At 35.3% G+C, this 20,272-nt stretch overlaps 1 protein-coding gene across 4 annotated transcripts in view; it reads right to left on the bottom strand.

Annotated features, from left to right (window-relative positions):
- COP1 (COP1 E3 ubiquitin ligase) overlaps positions 1 to 20,272 on the bottom strand; it is a 260,115-nt gene that overhangs the window by 147,883 nt on the left and 91,960 nt on the right. For all 4 annotated transcript variants that reach the window (XM_082834460.1, XM_082834458.1, XM_082834459.1 and 1 more), the window contains one exon: positions 10,415 to 10,472. In XM_082834460.1, the coding sequence (XP_082690586.1) occupies positions 10,415 to 10,472 (58 nt within the window). The remainder of the gene's footprint in view (positions 1 to 10,414; positions 10,473 to 20,272) is intronic.

Below are 20,272 nucleotides of genomic sequence, written 5' to 3'. Positions count from 1 at the left end.
TGATCTGGACTCTTACAGTAACAGATAAAACAGAAAGCTAAGTTTCCTTCAAATGTTTCCTGGCTAACACTGCATAATTTACTTAATCTTCACTTTTGACTCCCTCTTGCGATAGCACTGGAATCACAACTAACTGTTGAACAATTATCGACAAGAAGACACTGGAACTCACCAAAAAACATACCCCACATCCAAAGACAAAGGAGAAGCCACAATGAGATGCTAGGAGGGGTGCAATCACAATAAAATCAAACCCCATAACTGCTGGGTGGGTGACTCACAAACTGGAGAACACTTATACCACAGAAGTCTACCCACTGGAGTGAAGGTTCTGAGCCCCATGTCAGGCTTCCCAACCTGGAGACCCAGAAACGGGAGGAGGAATTCCTAGAGAATCAGACTTTGAAGGCTAGCGGGATTTGTTTGCAGGACTTCGACAGGACTGGGGCAAACAAGAGACGCCACTCTTGGAGGGCACACACAAAGTAGTGTGCACATCGGGACCCAAGGGAAGGAGCAATGACTGCATACGAGACTGAACAGACCTACCTGCTGGTGTTGGAGGGTCTCCTGCAGAGGCGGGGGGTGGATGTGTCTCACCAGGAGGACAAGGACACTGGCAGCAGAAGTGCTGGGAAGTACTCCTTGGCGTGAGCCCTCCCAGAGTCACGATTAGCCCCACTAAAGAGCGTGGGTAGGCTCCAGTGTTGGGTCACCTCAGGCCAAACAACCAACAGGGAGGGAACCCAGTCCGACTTATCAGCAGACAAGTGGATTAAATTTTCACTGAGCTCTGCCCACCAGAGAAACAGCCAGCTCTACCCACCACCGGTCCCTCGCATCAGGAAACTTGCTCAAGCATCTTAGATAGCTTCATCCACCAAAGGGCAGAGAGCAGAAGCAAGAAGAACTACAATCCTGGAAGACAGAATGGTGGAACTCACTGCCATGGAACAGAATAAAGAAAAAAGAATGAAAAGAAATGAAGACAGCTGAAGAGACCTCTGGGAGAACATTAAACACAACAACATTTGCATTATAGGGGTCCCAAAAGAAGAAGAGAGAGAGAAAGAACCTGAGAAAATATTTGAAGAGATCATAGTTGAAAACTTCCCTAACATGGAAAAGGAAATAGCCACCCAAGTCCAGGAAGGGCAGAGAGTCCCATACAGGATAAACCCACAGAGAAACACACCAAGACACACAGTAATCAAATTGACAAAAATTAAAGACAAAGAAAAATTACTGAAAGCAGCAAGGGAAAACCGACAAGCAACATACAAGGGAACTCCAATAAGGTTAACAGCTGATTTCTCAGCAGAAACTCTACAAGCCAGAAGGGAATGGCATGATGTATTTAAAGACATGAAAGGGAAGAACATACAACCAAGATTACTCTACCCGGCAAGGATCTCATTCAGATTCCACAGACAAATCAAAAGCTTTACATATAAGCAAAAGCTAAGAGAATTCACCACCACCAAATCAGCTCTACAACAAATGCTAAAGGAACTTCTCTAAGTGGGAAACACAAGAGAAGAAAAGGACCTACAAAACAAAACACAAAACAGTTAAGAAAATGGTAATAGGAACATACATATCAATAATTACCTTAAATGTGAATGGATTAAATGTTCCAACCAAAAGACACAGGCTTGCTGAATGGATACAAAAACAAGACCCATATATGTGCTGTCTACAAGAAACTTCAGACCTAGGGACACATACAGGCTGAAAGTGAGGGGATGGAAAAAGATATTCCATGCGAATGGAAATCAAAAGAAAGCTGAAGTAGCAATACTCATATCAGATAAAATAGACTTTAAAATAAAGAACGTTACAAGACATACAAGACACAAGGAAGGACACTACATAATGATCAAGGGATCAATCTAAACAGAAGATATAACAATTATAAATATATATGCACCCAACATAGGAGCACCTCAACTGCTAAGAGCTCCAGAAGAGGAAATAGACAGTAACACAATAATAGTGGAGGACTTTAACACCTCACACCAAACGACAGATCATCCAAACAGAAAATTAATAAGGAAACACAAGCTTTAAATGACACAACAGACCAGATATATTTAACTGATATTTATAGGACATTCCATCCAAAAACAGCAGATTACACATTCTTCTTAAGTGCGCATGGGACATTCTCCAGGACAGATCACATCAAATGAAGCCTCAGTAAATATAAGAAAACTGAAATAATACGAAGCATCTTTCCTGACCACAACAATGTGAAATCAGAAATCAATTACAGGGAGAAAAACGTAAAAAACAAAAACACATGGAGGCTAAACAATACTTTACTAAATAACCAAGAGATCACTGAAGAAATCAAATAGGAAATCAGAAAATACCTAGAGACAAATGACAATGAAACAGGCCAATCCAAAACCTATGGGATGCAGCAAAAGCAGTTCTAAGAGGGAAGTTTATAGCAATACAAGCCGATCTCAAGAAACAAGAAGTCTCAAATAAACAATCTAACCTTACACCTAAAGGAACTAGAGAAAGAACAAACAAAACACAACGTTAGTAGAAGGAAAGAAATCATAAAGATCAGAGCAGAAATAAATGAAATAGAAACAAAGAAAATAATAGCAAATATCAATAGAAGTAAAACCTGGTTCTTTGAGAAGTTAAAAAAAATTGATAAACCATTAGCCAGACTCATCAAGTAAAAGAGGAGGAGGACTCAAATCAATAAAATTAGAAATGTAAAAGGAGACGTTAAAACAGACACTGCAGAAATACAAAGCATCCTAAGAGACTACTACAAGCAACTCTATGGCAATAAAATGGACAACCTGGAAGAAATGGACAAATTCTTAGAAAGGTATAATCTTCCAAGACTGCACCAGGAAGAAATAGAAAATATGAACAGACCAATCACAAGTAATCAAATTGAAACTGTGATTAAATATCTTCCAACAAACGAAAGTCCAGGACCAGATGGCTTCACAGGAGAATTCTATCAAACATTTAGAGAAGAGCTAACACCCATCCTTCTCAAACTCTTCCAAAAAACTGCAGAGGAAGGAACACTCCCAAACTCATTCTATGAGGCCACCATCACCCTGATTTCAAAATCAAAGATACTACAAAAAAAGAAAATTACACACTAATATCACTCATGAATGTAGATGCAAAAATCCTCAACAAAATACAAGCAAACAGAATCCAACAACACATTAAAAGGATCATACACCATGATCAAGTGGGATTTATCCCAGGGATGCAAGGATTCTTCAATATATGCAAATTGATCAATGTGATACCCCACATTAACAATTAAGGAATAAAAACCATATGATCATCTCAATAGATGCAGAAAAAGCTTTTCACAAAATTCAACACCCATTTATGATTAAAAAAAACCCTCCAGAAAGTGGGAAAAGAGGGAACCTACCTCAACAAAATAAAGGCCATATATGAAAAACCCACAGCAAACATCATTCTCAATGGTGAAAAACCAAAAGCATTTCCTTTAAGATCAGGAACAAGACAAGGATGTCCACTCTCACCACTGTTATTCAACATAGTTTTGGAAGTCCTAGCCATGGCAATTAGAGAAGAAAAAGAAATAAAAGGAATACAAATTGGAAAAGAAAAAGTAAAACTGTCACTGTTTGCAGACGACATGATACTAAACATAGAGAATCCTAAAGATGCCACCAGAAAACTACTAGAGCTAATCAATGACTTTGGTAAAGTTGCAGGATACAAAATTAATGCACAGAAATCTCTTGAATTCCTATACACTAATGATGAAAGATCAGAAATAGAAATTAAGGAAACACTCCCATTTACCACTGGAACAAAAAGAATAAAATACCTAGGAATAAATCTACCTAGGGAGACAAAAGACCTGTATGCAGAAAACTATAAGACAGTGATGAAAGAAATTAAAGATGATACAAACAGATGGAGAGATATACCATGTTCTTGGATTGGAAGAATCACTATTGTGAAAATGACTATACTACCTAATCTACAGATTCAATGCAATCCCTATCAAATTACCAATGGCATTTTTTACAGAACTAGAACAAAAAATCTTAAAATTTGTAAGGAGACACAAAAGACCCCGAATAGCCAAAGCGGTCTTGAGGGAAAAAACGGAGCTAGAGGAATCAGACTCGCTGACTTCAGACCATACTACAAAGCTACAGTAATCAAGACAATACGGTATTGGCACAAACTCAGAAATAAAGATCAATGGAACAGGATAGAAAGCCCAGAGATAAACCCATGCACCTATGGTCACCTAATCCATGACAAACGAGGCAAGGATATACAATGGAGAAAAGACAGTCTCTTCAAAAACTGGTGCTGGGAAAACTGGACAGCTACATGGAATAGAAAGAAATTAGAACACTCCCTAACACCATGCACAAAAATAAACTCAAAATGGATTAGAGACCTAAATGTAAGACCGGACACTATAAAACTCTTAGAGGAAAACATAGGAAGAACACTCTTTGCCATAAATCACAGCAAGATCTTTTTTGATCCACCTCCTAGAGTAATGGAAATAAAAACAAAATTAAACAAATGGGACCTAATGAAACTTAAAAGCTTTTGCAAAGCAAAGGAAACTATAAACAAGATGCGAAGACAACCCTCAGAATGGGAGAAAATATTTGCAAATAAATCAACAAAGGATTAATCTCCAAAATATATAAACAGCTCATGCAGCTCAATATTAAAAAAACAAACAACCCAATCCAAAAATGGGCAGAAGACCAAAATAGACATTTCTCCGAAGAAGACAGATGGCCAGGAAGCACATGAAAAGCTGCTCAACATCACTAATTGTTAGAGAAATGCAAATCAAAACTACAATGAGGTATCACCTCACACCAGTTAGAATGAGCATCATCAGAAAATGTACAAACCACAAATGCTGGAGAGGGTGTGGAGAAAAGGGAACCCTCTTGCACTGTTGCAAGGTGGGATGTAAACTGATACAGCCACTATGGAGAAGAGTATGGAGGTTCCTTAGAAAACTAAAAATAGAATTACCATATGATCCAGCAATCCCACTACTGGGCATACATCCAGAGAAAACCATAATTCAAAAAGACACATGCATCCCAATGTTCATTGCAGCACTATTACAACAGCCAGGACATGGAAGAAACCTAAATGCCCATCGACAGACAAATGGATAAAGAAGATGTAGTATATATATACAATGGAATATTACTCAGCCATAAAAAGGAACGAAATTGGGTCATTTGTTGAGATGTGGATGGATCTAGAGACTGTCATACAGAGTGAAGTAAGTCAGAAGGAGGAAAAAAATCATATATTAATGCATATTAGTGGAAACTAGAAAAATGGTACAGATGAACTGGTTTGCAGGGCAAAAATAGATACACAGATGAGGAGAACAAACGTATGGATACCAAGGTGGGAAAGTGCTGGGGTGGGGGGGTGGTGGTGGTGGTGGGATGAAGTGGGAGATTGCAATTAACATATATACACTAACATGTATAATCGATAAAATGGATAACTAGTGAGAACATGTTCTATAAAAAAATAAACTAAAATTCAAGAAAAAAATCTTCCCTTTCACCACTGATCTGCATATCCACCTTCACCATAGGGTAAACTCTTCATTACCTTCCTGTTAGATTTTACATTTTTTATTGTGCCCGTTTTGTTACAGCAGTCTTAGAATACATTATAATAACTTAATGGGTAAATGCCCTTGTAATTATTATACCTCCGCAGCATTCATTCTATAAATAACCATTAAAGTCAATTGGTCACACTCTCTACTGACCTTTAAAAAATATTGAGGATTTTTAACTGGAATCACATTAAGTTATGGTTATTGGTCTATTCAAAATGTTTAACAATTGCTTTAACCTATTTTAATATTTTTTATTTTCCTTGAAATTTATACATTTTAAGACTGCTATTTTTACTAATATGCATCAGCACTAAGTTATTTTAATCTACTCAATATTATAATAGCCAATTTTAATTATATATTGTAACATACAGGATCTTTTTTATTTCTCTCTACATTTGCTGCCTTAAGTTTTTCCCAGTGTCTTGAGTTCAATGCCTAGTTCATTTATTTTTATTCGCATCTAAAAATGAATTCATTTAATGATACAATTTTTAGGAAAATTCTGACCAAAATTTCATAAATTTTGATATATAATATTTTCACTAGCATTATTTTCTGAATTGTTTGTAGCAACGTCTGTATACTCTTTGACACAAAGGTATTAAGAGAAGTATTTAGTTTTCTCTCTTCCAGATTGTCTAAGTAGTTATTTATTTGAGGTTCTGACTCAGAGAATGTAGATGGTACAATTTATTCTGTTTTAGAATCAATCCAGTTTTCTAAATGCTCTAAGACTACTATAAATAATGTATATCCCTTGATGCAAAGTATAAAGTGAGACAAGTACCTATTAAACCAAGTTTGACTCATCTCAAACAAACAAAAAAATCCCATGTCTTTATAATGACGTAAGAAAATCATGCACCAAAGTGGCCTCTGTCATGGTTCTTACCTCATTTCTATTTTTCTCCTCTTTCCTCATTCCTCTCCAGTCATACTGGACTTCTGGACTGTATCTGGCATTCTTGTACCTTAAGGCTCATGTACTTATTTTCACTCAGCCTAGATCTTCCCGGAGATATTCACATAGCTTGCTCCCTCACCTCCTCTTTGTTCAAAGGTAATGTATTCTTATTACTATTAGTATCACTCCAACTAGACTGAAAGTTTGGCTACAGCATAAATTTTTGTCTGTTTTGTTTTTGTTCAATAACCAGAGCCTATAATAGTGTCTGGTAAATAGGAGGTATTCAAAAAAACTTTTGGTTGAATAAATTAATATTTAAAAGCACCTGTCCTGAAGCCATAATGCCTGAGTTAAAATCTCTGCTATATTACCTTGGGCAACCTCCTCAACTTCTCTTTGCCCTAGTTTCCTCCTCAATAAAATAGAAAATAATAGTAATAGTACTTATCTCATAGAGAAATTCTAAGAATTAAAGTAGTTAATACATGTAAAGTACATTGAGCAATGTCCATGAATAGTAAATGCAAAATAAATGTTACCTAAATACTTTTGTTTCTACTTTAATTACTTCTTGAATTATACAGTAGGCCCTCCATATCCGCACGTTCTGCATCTAAAAATTCAATCAAATGCAGACAAAAAAAATCCACACACCACCCTCCCCCCAAAAAAGAAGAAGAAATTCCAGGAAGTTCCAAAAAGCAAAACGAATTTGCAGCTGCACTGGCAACTATTTACACAGTATTCACATTGTATTTAAAACTTTTTATATAGCATTTACATTATATTAGTTATTACAAGTAATCCAGAGATGACAAAGTATATAGGAGGATGTGATACCCAGGTTATATGCAAATATACACCAATTTATCCAAGGATTTGAGCAACCTTGGATTTTGGTACCTGCAGGGGTTCTTGGAACCAATCCCCCATGGATACTGAAGGATGACTATACCTTAAAATCTCTTACCATGTTTAACTTTTAATCAATTTTTGAAAATTTCTAATAGGTTTTGCTTTATATAAATACCAATGCTTTAGATTATGTCACAGAAATTACTATTTTGTGGAATTATACCTTTCATTATGTGAAAACCTGTATCTGTCTTCTATGATTTTTTCCTTGAGTTCTACTTCGGTCTACTCTTCTTTCCTTTTTTGTTGTTTGTTTGTTTTTGTTGTATTCCTTACCATTCTTATATTTGCCGGGCTTATCCTCAACTACTCCTTTGTTTTCAAGTCTTTCTGTGTCAATCTGTTTTAAGTCTGTCTCTTCTAAAGAGTATACCTAGAAATGAAGCCTAAGGACTTCGGCACAATATGTCATATTAGTTCTATCCCATAAGCACTAGTAGGTTTTCCTCCTCAGCAACTTCCCTGTCCTCCAGCAGATACTAAGGTTGGAGTCTCCTGAGAGACCCAGACTACTTCATCCAAAAGCACACTTTTACTCTGCCTACAGTGACTCATATGTTAGGTGGACTTCCTAAGTATTCTTTTTATCTTTACAAATTCTTTTTAAGTTTTCAGTGTGAGGATAGTAATATGTCAATGGGATTTCTAGTGGGTGGAGGTTGGAGGGATTACATTGGCTTAGTGTACAATCTCAAACCAGAAGTCTCCTTTATTATATGCAAACAGTAAAAATTAAAAAAAAAAACTATTCTGATGGCTTTTTTTTTCTATTCAATTTCTATTATTTCTAGCTTATGGAATTTGCTAGAAATTCCAAATCAATGTTCTATAAATGGCAATAGAAAATCTTCTCTGTTCCTCTATGTAGACTTTGTCAAAGCCCTGCAGCCAAAGACCAATACGAACACACCTGTAGTTGAACAAATTTTATTATTGCTCATTGCAACAAAGAATACAGCACACTACAGGTTAAGGTAAGAGGATGTTACAAACTACTTATAGGATATAGGCCCATGTTAAGTGATTTGGGGGAGGGTTCAAGGAAGTAAGGCTTTGCTCTAGATTGGACACTATCAAGAAGTGGGGATAATTCTGTGATTGAGTACCTTAATATATCTTACCTAGGCAAACAGAAAACTACAGTGAGACTAAAGTTGTAATTAGTAAAGAAACAGCAACTGCTCATATTAGCCATGATAGAGGTGTGTTTGGTATTTTATGTGGCTTACACAGTGACTTCTTTTTGTATGTGCTTAATAAATTTATGAAGTGATCTCGGTTTTTGCTTCATTTCATCACCGTCCCAGAGTGACTATGTCTGATGTTGATGTTCTGTGAGATTATGTTTAAAAGGAGAACATGAAGGCCCAGCTGTGAATGCCAAGCATGTTTCCAGATTCAGAGACTGCTTTTCCTGTTCAAGTTCTTAAGGATGTTTCAATTTAATTCTTTTTTTTTTTTTCAATTTAATTCTTAAAAATTTCTCCTGATATATCCCATTGTCTTATTAAAAAAACACCTAGGGCTTCCCTGGTGGCGCAGTGGTTGAGAGTCCGACTGCCGATGCAGGGGACACGGGTTCGTGCCCCGGTCCGGGAAGATCCCACATGCCGCGGAGCAGCTGGGCCCGTGAGCCATGGCCGCTGAGCCTGCGCATCCGGAGCCTGTGCTCCGCAACGGGAGAGGCCACAACAGTGAGAGGCCCGTGTACCGAAAAAAAGAAAAAAAAAAAAAACACCTAGATCTGGTGTTTTCATGGCTGTTCAGAAACAGATACAAACCAATCTATAAACTTACTATAAAAAAACAACAGGCCAAATCCAAGCATGCAGTTGAAGATAACACAGGATATACAGAATAGTTACACAAACTAACCATAAAAGTAATAGAGGCAGTTATTTAAGTAGTGGGGAAAGAAAAACACAAATAAAAGCTGTATGATCTGAAAGAATTTTCTTTCCACTTTGATAAAAATAACTGCACTATTACATAAAATGAATATACAAATGAACATGCCTCATTTGAATGCCTTATGTTTTTTTCCTTTTAAGGAAAACAGGATATTATAAAGGATACTGGAAGGACAATTTGTAAAATCTGAGTAAGATATAGGGATTAGATAATAGCACCATATCAACATTAACTTCTTGAATTTTAAAGTTATACTGTGATTACATAGGACAATATCCTTGTTTTTAAGGAAATATACACTGGGGTATTTAGAGATAAAGGAACATTATGTCTGTACCCTGCTCAAACATCCAAAGAAAAAATTTTATGTGTGTATATATAAAAGAGAGACAGAATGAGAATGATAAAGCAAATGTGATCAAATGTTAACATCTGGATAATCTGCATACAGAATATAAAGGAATTATTTTTTACCATTCTTGTAACTTCTAAGTCTGAAGTTATTTCAATGTGAAAAGTTAAAAAAAAAAAAAATCTGGCCTCAAAATTATATTTGACAAATATCAACATCCCCAAGTCAGAGATGAAGACAGTAAAAATCAAAATAATCATACAATTAATTAAAGAAAAGGAGAAGCCAGAGTCTATTTTACTCAAGCCTGTAGTTTACTTTCCACAGAAAAGCTACATGTTTCAACATAATAATGGGTAATTCATCAATAAATTACAACTTTCTTATCTGAGAGAAACAATGCCCTGATTACTCATAATTTCCTCCTATGGTATTTCCTTCCTCTCAAGGTCTGATGTCACCAGTATATTAAAAAAAAATTTAAACTAGTGATGAGCAAATATATATCTGATTATGTATCAGAGCTATTCAAGTCCTAATCAATGCCACAGCATTCAAAACAGCTGTCTTTATGACAGGACATTCCAGTAAACTCATCTGTGATTTTACAACTCAGGTGATTATATTTATGGTACCACTGTAACATACTGTTAGATGTATCATTTACCTGAGAACTGCCACTGAAACCTGGAGGTTGGCTGTATTCTGTGGAATCAATAATACTACTGCAAAATGAAGAAAGAAAAATGTGATTTCAGTTTTTACATTCTCTTAGCAACAGAAAAAGTAAATCTAAAATATATCATATATAAATCCAATATTTCTAATTTCTAAGCAAATATTTATTACCAATAATTTAATTAGACATCAAATAAATACATACCCCATAAACAAAAAATTAGTAAATATTTAAACAATTTACTCCTTCATCCCACCACCTTAAATATACCCACCCTGAAAGAATGTCAGTAGGGAATAATCGTAAGATAGGTGTATATATAGAAGTATTTCCTACAATTTCATTTTCAGATAGGTTAATATGTTTGAACTCTAAGGAAAAGAGGACTTAGAATATTGGGAAAAGAGCACAAGCATGCAATCAAAAGCTATGGTTAACAGATCCTGTTATGACACTAGAGCTAGTGCCCTTGGACAAATACCTTATAATAACTGTTTCCTTAACTGCAAAGTGAGATAAGTGGAGACTAGCTATCTCTAGCTATACCTAGAGTCCCTTCAAGCTCCAAAATGTTATGATAATCACCTCACGTGAAAGAAAACTATCAAAGGAATGGAAGAAATGGTAAAATACCAATAATCTTTCTTTCATAACCCAAAATCTGTATTCTAATACCTCTGCCCTAGTGGAACAGAATCTACTTTCTCCATTGGTTCTTTCTATTTGATTATATATATTCTCTGTGCATTTTCCTACCTAACCCTAGAAAAACCTCTAGAAGTCCCGACTAGCTTTTCTTCCTAAGAGTTCCATCTTACCATATCTATCTTATCACGTCACTCTTACCTCCCTCCCTTCTTTAAATAAATTAGCTTATGAAGACTATTAACACCTGAAAATGATATAGCTTCTACATCAACCATGATAGATCAACAGTTTTTTACATTTTTAAAAATTCTTCCCTATTTCTATTATAGAAATCTTTATATTTTTGTCTACCCTAATGAAATTTAAGCAATTAAGTATACTAATTTCAGTGTGTCTCTTCACATAAATATACAAAATCATTATTTACTTTAGTACTCAAATAATCACAAAGGTTATAATATGAGAGGCACTCTTAAGAGTACAGAGTGGGTTTGAATTTCACTTGTTAGCAGCTAAATGACTCTGGGCAAGTTATTGATCTTATTTGGCCGCTAGCTTCTCCATCTGCTAAATGAGTAAGATACTTCAGAGAGGTATAAGATTTAATTAAGTGGGTTAATTTCTCAGTACAATGCCAAAAAACGGTAGATGTTCAATAAATTTTACCCTCTATGAATAAAATTCATCAATAACATACAAACTTATGCTTTCAAAAATATAATAAATGAGATGCAACTGTCTTCACAGTAGTCTTTTTTTATAAAGCAATACATAATAATAGATATTCAGTGATCTTAACCATTCCTATAGTAAGACTTATGTAAGAAAGACCCTTCAAAGCACTTATACTACAAATTAAAGAATTAACACAATCTTGTAATGAATTTCTTTTGATGAAATATAACCAATGCTCACTTTCCTTGCACAGAGTCATGAACTGGTATGACAGGATCACACGCTATTTTCAGTATACTCTAACCAGGGACTAACAGGGCTAAAAATGAAGAAATGCCATGCATTCAAAAATCTGTGTTCCTCGGTCAGAATGGCCATCATCAAAAAATCTAGAAACAATAAAGGCTGGAGAGGATGTGGAGAAAAGGGAACCCTCTTGCACTGTTGGTAGAAATGTAAATTGATACAGTCACTATGGAGAACAGTATGGAGGTTTCTTAAAGAACTAAAAATAGAACTACCATAAGACCCAGCAATCCCACTACTGGGCATATACCCTGAGAAAACCATAATTCAAAAAGAGACATGTACCACAATGTTCACTGCAGCACTATTTACAATAGCCAGGACATGGAAGCAACCTAAGTGTCCATCGACAGATGAATGGATAAAGAAGATGTGGCACATATGTACAATGTGGCAATAGATGTGGCAATGTGGCAAAGATGTGGCAATATATACACTATTACTCAAGAAATGAAACTGAGTTATTTGTAGTGAGGTGGATGGACCTAGAGTCTGTCATACAGAATGAAGTAAGTCAGAAAGAGAAAAACAAATACCGTATGCTCACACATATATATGGAATCTAAAAAACAAAAAAAAAAGGTTCTAATGAACCTAGGGGCAGGACAGGAATAAAGATGCAAACGTAGAGAATGGACTTGAGGACATGGGGAGGGGGAAGGGTAAGCTGGGTCGAAGTGAGAGAGTAACATTGCCATATATACACTACCAAATGTAAAATAGATAGCAAGTGGGAAACAACTGCATAGCACAGGGAGATCAGCTGGGTGCTTTGTGACCACCTAGAGGGGTGGGATAGGGCAGGTGGGAGGGAGACGCAAGAGGGAGGGTATATGGAGATATATGTATGCATATGGCTGATTCACTTTGTTATACAGCAGAAACTAACACAACATTAAAGCAATTATACTCCAATAAAGATGTTAAAAAAAAATCTGTGTTCCTTCCACTAATGAAACCCAATTCCCTATTATCTGTATAAACATTAATAAAATTATGACGCTGCACATTTAGAGGTTGATAGAACAGAACTATTTCTAGATATAATTATTTTATGGTGTTATAATTCAGACTTCTTTGACTGCAGGCTGGAACAATGATATTGATATATCAGTGTATATAGTGAGATAACATTGCATTTCAAATACATGTTTAAAAATAGTACTCATCAGATTGTTGAAGGTATTGAAATTACAGGTTTTAAATAGTACTTTATTAATAATAACTGCAGAGTTTGAAATTTATTTTATTTCAGATCTTAATCTTATTCACTAAGGAAATTTATTATTGCATATACAACCGCAACAGAAGCAATCTGAAAAAATAAATCCCTTTAATTCTGCTTTTTAAAATGTGTGTGTGTGTGTGTTTCTATGTGTGTATAAAGTAACATGATTAGAAGAGAATATTAGAAAGCACTGCCTGGGCTGGGTTCTCTTGATTCTGGTGCTATTCTACTGCTTATCTCTGAGTTAGCCACAATCCGCAGATGGTAATGACAACAGCAGTATTAACAGCTATCATTTATTGAGCATTTACCATGCTGTAGGCACCGAGCTAAGTAATTTAAACTTCATAACTCAGGTAGACACTATTATCATTCCCATTTCTCAAGTGAGGAAACTCAGCCACTGACAGATTATACATTTGGCCCAAGTTAACAAAGTTAGTCAATAGCAGAGTTAGGATTCAAAGCCATGGAGTCAGGTTCTAGAGTCTACACTGAACAACCATGCTATGCTCCCTAGGCACATCACATTCTACAACTGAAGAGTGAGGAAATCCTGGATTAGCCCAACCCACTTCATAGACATAATTTAAGGAGAAAAGTGAAAAAAATGGCAACCTATAAATATGAGAGTCATCAATTATTTCAAATAAATGTCAAATAAATAACTTCAAATTATTTCAAGTAAGTTATACAAATAAAGCCACCAAAAAATGGCAAGGGCAAGAAGAAAATTTCAAAATAGTAACTAAAACTAAGTTAGGAATAATACACTTTATTCATGATGGGGAAAATAAGATGATAAAAAAATTCTTAATGTTCTTGCTGGTGACAATGAGGAGCTCAGCTAAAAACATATGAAAACTATACAGCTGTTAATCCAAGTTACAAGGGAAATTCACAGTTATGCAAGTAGATGTCACAAAACTACTTACTGTCAGTTAAATTATTTGCTTCCAAAAGCAAAGATATACTTTGTAATTAAAAGATAGACTTTTACAAATGAACTTATATACAAAACAGAAACAGACTCACAGACATAGAAAACAAATTTATGGTACCAAAGGGGAAATGGGGGGGACGGATAAATTAGGAGCTTGGGATTAAAAAATATACACCCCTATATATAAAATAGATAATCAAGAAGGACCTACTGTACAGCACAGGGAACTATACTATTTTGTAATGACCTATAAGGGAAAAGAATCTGAAAAAGAATATATATGTATATGTATTTATGTGTATATATACGTATTTATGTGTGTATTTGTGTATATATGTATACGTGTGTATTATGTGTATATATGTGTGCATGTGTGTATACATATATATATATATATAAAAAACTGAATCACTTTGCAGTACACCTGAAACTAACACAACACTGCAAATCAACTATCCTTCAATTAAAAAAAAAAGAAATAAAAAATATGTTTAAATAAATAATTTATAAAAGACTGTTAAGTCAGTTTCACATATAAGCTATATCTATAAATGAATAGGAAGCTAAGAGAAAATTTTGATGCAAAATTCAATTGAAAATTAAGGTGAAATCTTTTCTTCTACAGTGTCTCGGACTCATTAGAATAGACAGTACTACTACTCATATTGTGGTATTTGTAAGAATTTCAACAAGATAGTACAACAAATTTTATACAAAAGATTTTATACAAATAAACATTGGTGATTAAAATGGCCTTTTCAGCAATATACAGTTTGGCTTTTAAAAATACTGGGCTTGAGACTTCCCTGGGGGTCCAGTGGTTAAGACTCCACGCTCCCAATGCAGGGGACCCAGGTTCGATACCTGGTCAGGGAACTAGATCCTGAATGCCGCAACTAAGAGCCTGCATGTCACAACTTAAAATCCCGCATGCCCTAATGAAGATCCTGCAACTGAGATCCGAAGCAGACAAATAAATAACAAAATAAATATTTCCTAAAATAATAATAAATAAATAATAAAATTAAACATATATATATATATATATAACATTGGGCTCAAAAAACTTACATAAAACCATATGATCATCTCAGATGCAGAGAAAGCTTTCAACAAAATTCAACACCCATTTATGATAAACCCTCCAGAAAGTAGGCATAGAGGGAACTTACCTCAACATAATAAAGGTCATATATGACAAACCCACAGCCAACATCGTCCTCAATGGTGAAAAACTGAAACCATTTCCACTAAGACCAGGAACAAGACAAGGCTGCCCACTCTCACCACTCTCATTCAACATAGTTTTGGAAGTTTTAGCCACAGCAATCAGAGAACAAAAAAAGATAAAAAAAGGAATCCAAATTGGAAAAGAAGAAGTGAAGATGTCACTGTTTGCAGATGACATGACACTATACATAGAGAATCCTAAAGATGTTATTAGAAAACTACCAGAGCTAATCAATGAATCTGGTAAAGTAGCAGGATAAAATAATTAATGCACAGAAATGTCTTGTGTTCCTATACACTAATGATGAAAAATCTGAAAGTGAAATCAAGAAAACACTCCCATTTACCACTGCAACAAAAAGAATAAAATACCTAGGAATAAACCTACCGAAGGAGACAAAAGACCTGTATGCAGAAAATTATAAGACACTGATGAAAGAAATTAAAGATGATACAAACAGATGGAGAGATTACCATGTTCTTGGATTGGAAGAATCAACGTTGTGAAAATGACTATACTACCCAAAGCAATCTACAGATTCAACGCAATCCCTATCAAACTACCATTGGCATTTTTCACAGAACTAGAACAAAAAATTTCACAATTTGTATGGAAACACAAAAGACCCCAAATAGCCAAAGCAATCTTGAGAAAGAAAAATGAAGCTGGAGGAATCCGGCTCCCGGACTTCAGATTATACTTCAAAGCTACAGTAGTCAAGACACTATGCTACTGGCACAAAAACAGAAATATAGATCAATGGAAGAGGACAGAAAGCCCAGAGATAAACCCACGCACATATGGTCACCTTATTTTTGATAAAGGAGGCAAGAATATACAATGGAGAAAAGACAGCCTCTTCAATAAGTGGTGCTGGGAAAACTGGACAGCTACATGTAAAAGAATGAAATCAGAACACTCCCTAACACCATACACAAAAATAAACTCAAAATGTATTGAGACCTAAATGTAAGGCCAGACACTATCAAACTCTCAGAGGAAAACATAGGCAGAACACTCTATGACATAAATCACAGCAAGATCCTCTTTGACCCACCTCCTAGAGAAATGGAAATAAAAACAAAAATAAACAAATGGGACCTAATGAAACTTAAAAGGTTTTGTACAGCAAAGGAAACCATAAACGACGAAAAGACAACCCTCAGAATGGGAGAAAGTATTCGCAAATGAAGCAACTGACAAAGGATTAATCTCCAAAATTTACAAGCAGCTCATGCAGCTCAATATCAAAAAAGCAAGCAACCTAATCCACAAGTGGGCAGAAGATGTAAACAGATGTTTCTCCAAAGAAGATATACAGATTGCCAACAAATACATGAAAGAATGCTCAACATCATTAATCATTAGAGAAATGCAAATCAAAACTACAATGAGATATCATCTCACACTGGTCAGAATGGCCATCATCAAAAAATCTACAAACAATAAATGCTGGAGAGGGTGTGGAGAAAAGGGAACCCTCTTGCACTGTTGGCGGGAATGTAAATTGATACAGCCACTATAGAGAACAGTATGGAGGTTCCTTAAAAAACTAAAAATAGAATTACCATACGATCCAGCAATTCTACTACTGGGCATATACCCTGAGAAAACCATAACTCAAAAAGAATCATATACCACAATGTTCATTGCAGCTCTATTTACAATAGCCAGGACATGGAAGCAACCTAAGTGTCCACTGACAGATGAATGGATAAAGGATGTGGCACATATATACAATGGAATATTACTCCACCATAAAAAGAAACGAGATTGAGTTATTTGTAGTGAGGTGGATGGACCTAGAGTCTGTCATACAGAGTGAAGTAAGTCACAAAGAGAAGAACAAATACCGTATGCTAACACATATATATGGAATCTAGAAAAAAAAAATGGTCATGAAGAACCTAGGGGCAAGATGGGAATAAAGACACAGACCTACTAGAGAATGGACTTGATGACACGGGGAGGGGGAAGGGTAAGCTGGGACAAAGTGAGAGAGTGGCATGGACATATATACACTACCAAATGTAAAACTGATAGCTAGTGGGAAGCAGCCACATAGCACAGGGAGATCACCTCGGTGCTTTGTGACCACCTGGAGGGGTTGGATAGGGAGGGTGGAGGGAGTTAGATACAAGAGGGAAGAGATATGGGGATATATGTATATGTATAACTGATTCACTTTGTTATAAAGCAGAAACTAACACACCATTTTAAAGCAATTATACTCCGATAAAGATGTTAAACAACAAAAAAAAAGATTACAGAAAACTTCAATTCCTAAAACCCAAAACTATGAAAATCAAACACTTTTTGTAACTTTTTGAAGTGAAAACCTGACCTGAACACATTTTGATACCGTTTATCTCACTGACTGCTAACATGCATGCTTCAATGCTGAAATATTAATGTGCTTGATTATATGGAACCGCGTTTTACTCCTCCTCCAGTATACGTAATATATGGCATATGTACTTAGTTACCTTTCTAAATTGGGGAGGGAAGGGTATGGGGGCAAGACATAACACTACATAATGAAACACATCTGACTCCAAAGGTTTCCCAAAAAGGTTATGAAAACCTATATATCATACAAGCTTTGGATTTACTTCTGGAACGTAAGGGTAGTTCAATAATAAAAACATTGGGCTCCAGAGTACATATCTATGATCTTTAGGAAAAAGAGATTCAATTTATTCTTCAAAGAACAGAAGTTATCAGAGTATTTCAAATATCCAGGAAAAATTTCCTCCAACACCCTTTGTCCCCTTTTAATGGTAGATGGTTAGAAAGGGTTGTAGATATACAGTACATAGGAGGACTGTATGAACCTCATATTATGCTGCCTTTTAAAAGGTCTGTAATTCCATAATATTACTAAAGTTTAAAAAGAAAAGTAAAAGGGCAATTCATTTTAAAGTTTTCATTATAAGAGCTTCCTCAGGGAGAAACTTACTGCTGGCAGATGTGAAAAGCACATGTGATGGAAAATTTCTGAAAGATGGAACAGGTCTGAATCTACTGCTTACTGCCTTTGGAAGTAAATAATTTGCTTGGTAGAATTTCAAAAACAGAATAATAAGCTCAAAAGAAAAAGACTGACAAAACTCATTTGTCTCCAACAAAGCTAATAAAAGTCCCAGTTTGTTAGGCTAGGTACTTCCTTTGACTCCATTATATTCTAACCACTTATCAATGAGTGGGAATAGTTATAATAGTTACAATTTAGTTATAATTCACAGAGGAGAAATTTTTAATTATCAGATGATGTAACTGCCATAAATCTTAGTGTTACAAAAACCCAGGTCTCTGAAATCATCTCAGAAAAAGGTTTTAAAAACAAAGTAGAGGAAGCATTCCAAAAACAGCAACAAAAGATTCAAAGGTAGAGGATCTGAATGGGAAAAATATACTGGAACTTGGGTAGAGGAGAGACAGTAAACAGCAGAAACAGAAAATGGTGACAGCACATGAAATTTTATGCTTGCATTCAATTATTCTTACATCTAGGCTAGGGTTACAATGTATAGCTTTGGTTTTCCCAGCTTCTCCCATCCCTGACCTCCCAGAATCAAGGTACACCTATAATAAGCAAAGGGGTGAAAAGTTTCCTACATGACTCTAACCTGAAAGCACAAAAGGCCATAAGCAAGAGGGTCTAATCACAGTAATATGAATGGAATCAACAGGGAATGGCTGGTAAATACCAATAATTTGCTTCCTTCCAAGAAACTTAATTTTAACTGTTTTGGCTCTCTCAAGCCCAGGAACAGAACTCGAGGCATTTTTAAGACATTACAGAAGGATATGTAACTTTACAAAGTAGAGAGTAAATAGAAAATTTTACCCTACCTTCCCCAAAAATGAAATAAACTTAAGATAGTTATAAAACGTTAGTGTTGAATGTCAGAGCTTTCTTTTATGAAAAAGAAAATAAATATATCTTACTTAGAGATTTTTAAAACATGTCAGTAATACAGACATATTCTGTATTATATGGAACATACTTTTTAAAGTATGATCCTCCAGGCCTACATGTGAATCTCAGGAACTCACCTCAGACCTAATGATCAGATTTCGGGGGTGGGGTTCAAAAATCTGCATGTCAAACAAAAGGTTTGGTTGATACTCATGCACATCGAAATCTGTCCTATTCACACCTCAGATTTCAGAATTAGAAAGGACTGGTAGTATCTTCATCAAGCAGTGACAATTACAGTTTATAACAAGAACCCAAAGATGTTTTTCAAAAATCCTGAAATACCTACTCATCAAACATAATTTAAGTTAAATGTATTTTGATTATTTTAATTACTGGAATTAAAAAGTCTATTTATACCATATTTTAAGCAGAATAATTAATTTGACAGCATAACTTATTTTCCGTCCTTTATATAACCATGTGAGCAGAGTTCTAGGGTCTGTCATATTCACAACTGTATCTCCAGTGCCTAAAACTGTGTTTTATACATGCCTGATACACCTCCAAAAACTGGCTTAGTGACTGAAGAATTCTTCAAATATTCTAAATAAAGGAAATTGAACTATTTCAAAAACATTTTTCTTTACTTGCTGCAATTCTATTACCTATCAAATTAATGAGAAACTACAGATGTATGAAGAGTACCCTTTACATTATTGCCAAGGAAATTTGTTTTCTGTGTTTGCGTTTCTTTGTGTTTGTTCAAGTTGAAAATTCCATAAGATTCTTCAGTATCCTCCATCGCCTATGGCATCAAATTCAACTCCTCTGCATGGTATAGGGTCAGAGTTAAGGCAAGTAATCCTCAGTACTCGCAACAATAAATGCAA

This window comes from Leucopleurus acutus (assembly GCF_964270905.1).
Source record: "Leucopleurus acutus genome assembly, chromosome: 2".
Lineage (NCBI taxonomy): Eukaryota > Metazoa > Chordata > Mammalia > Artiodactyla > Delphinidae > Leucopleurus > Leucopleurus acutus.
The sequence above is the reverse complement of the archived record's forward strand: the minus strand, read 5'-3'. Positions and strand labels throughout refer to the sequence as shown.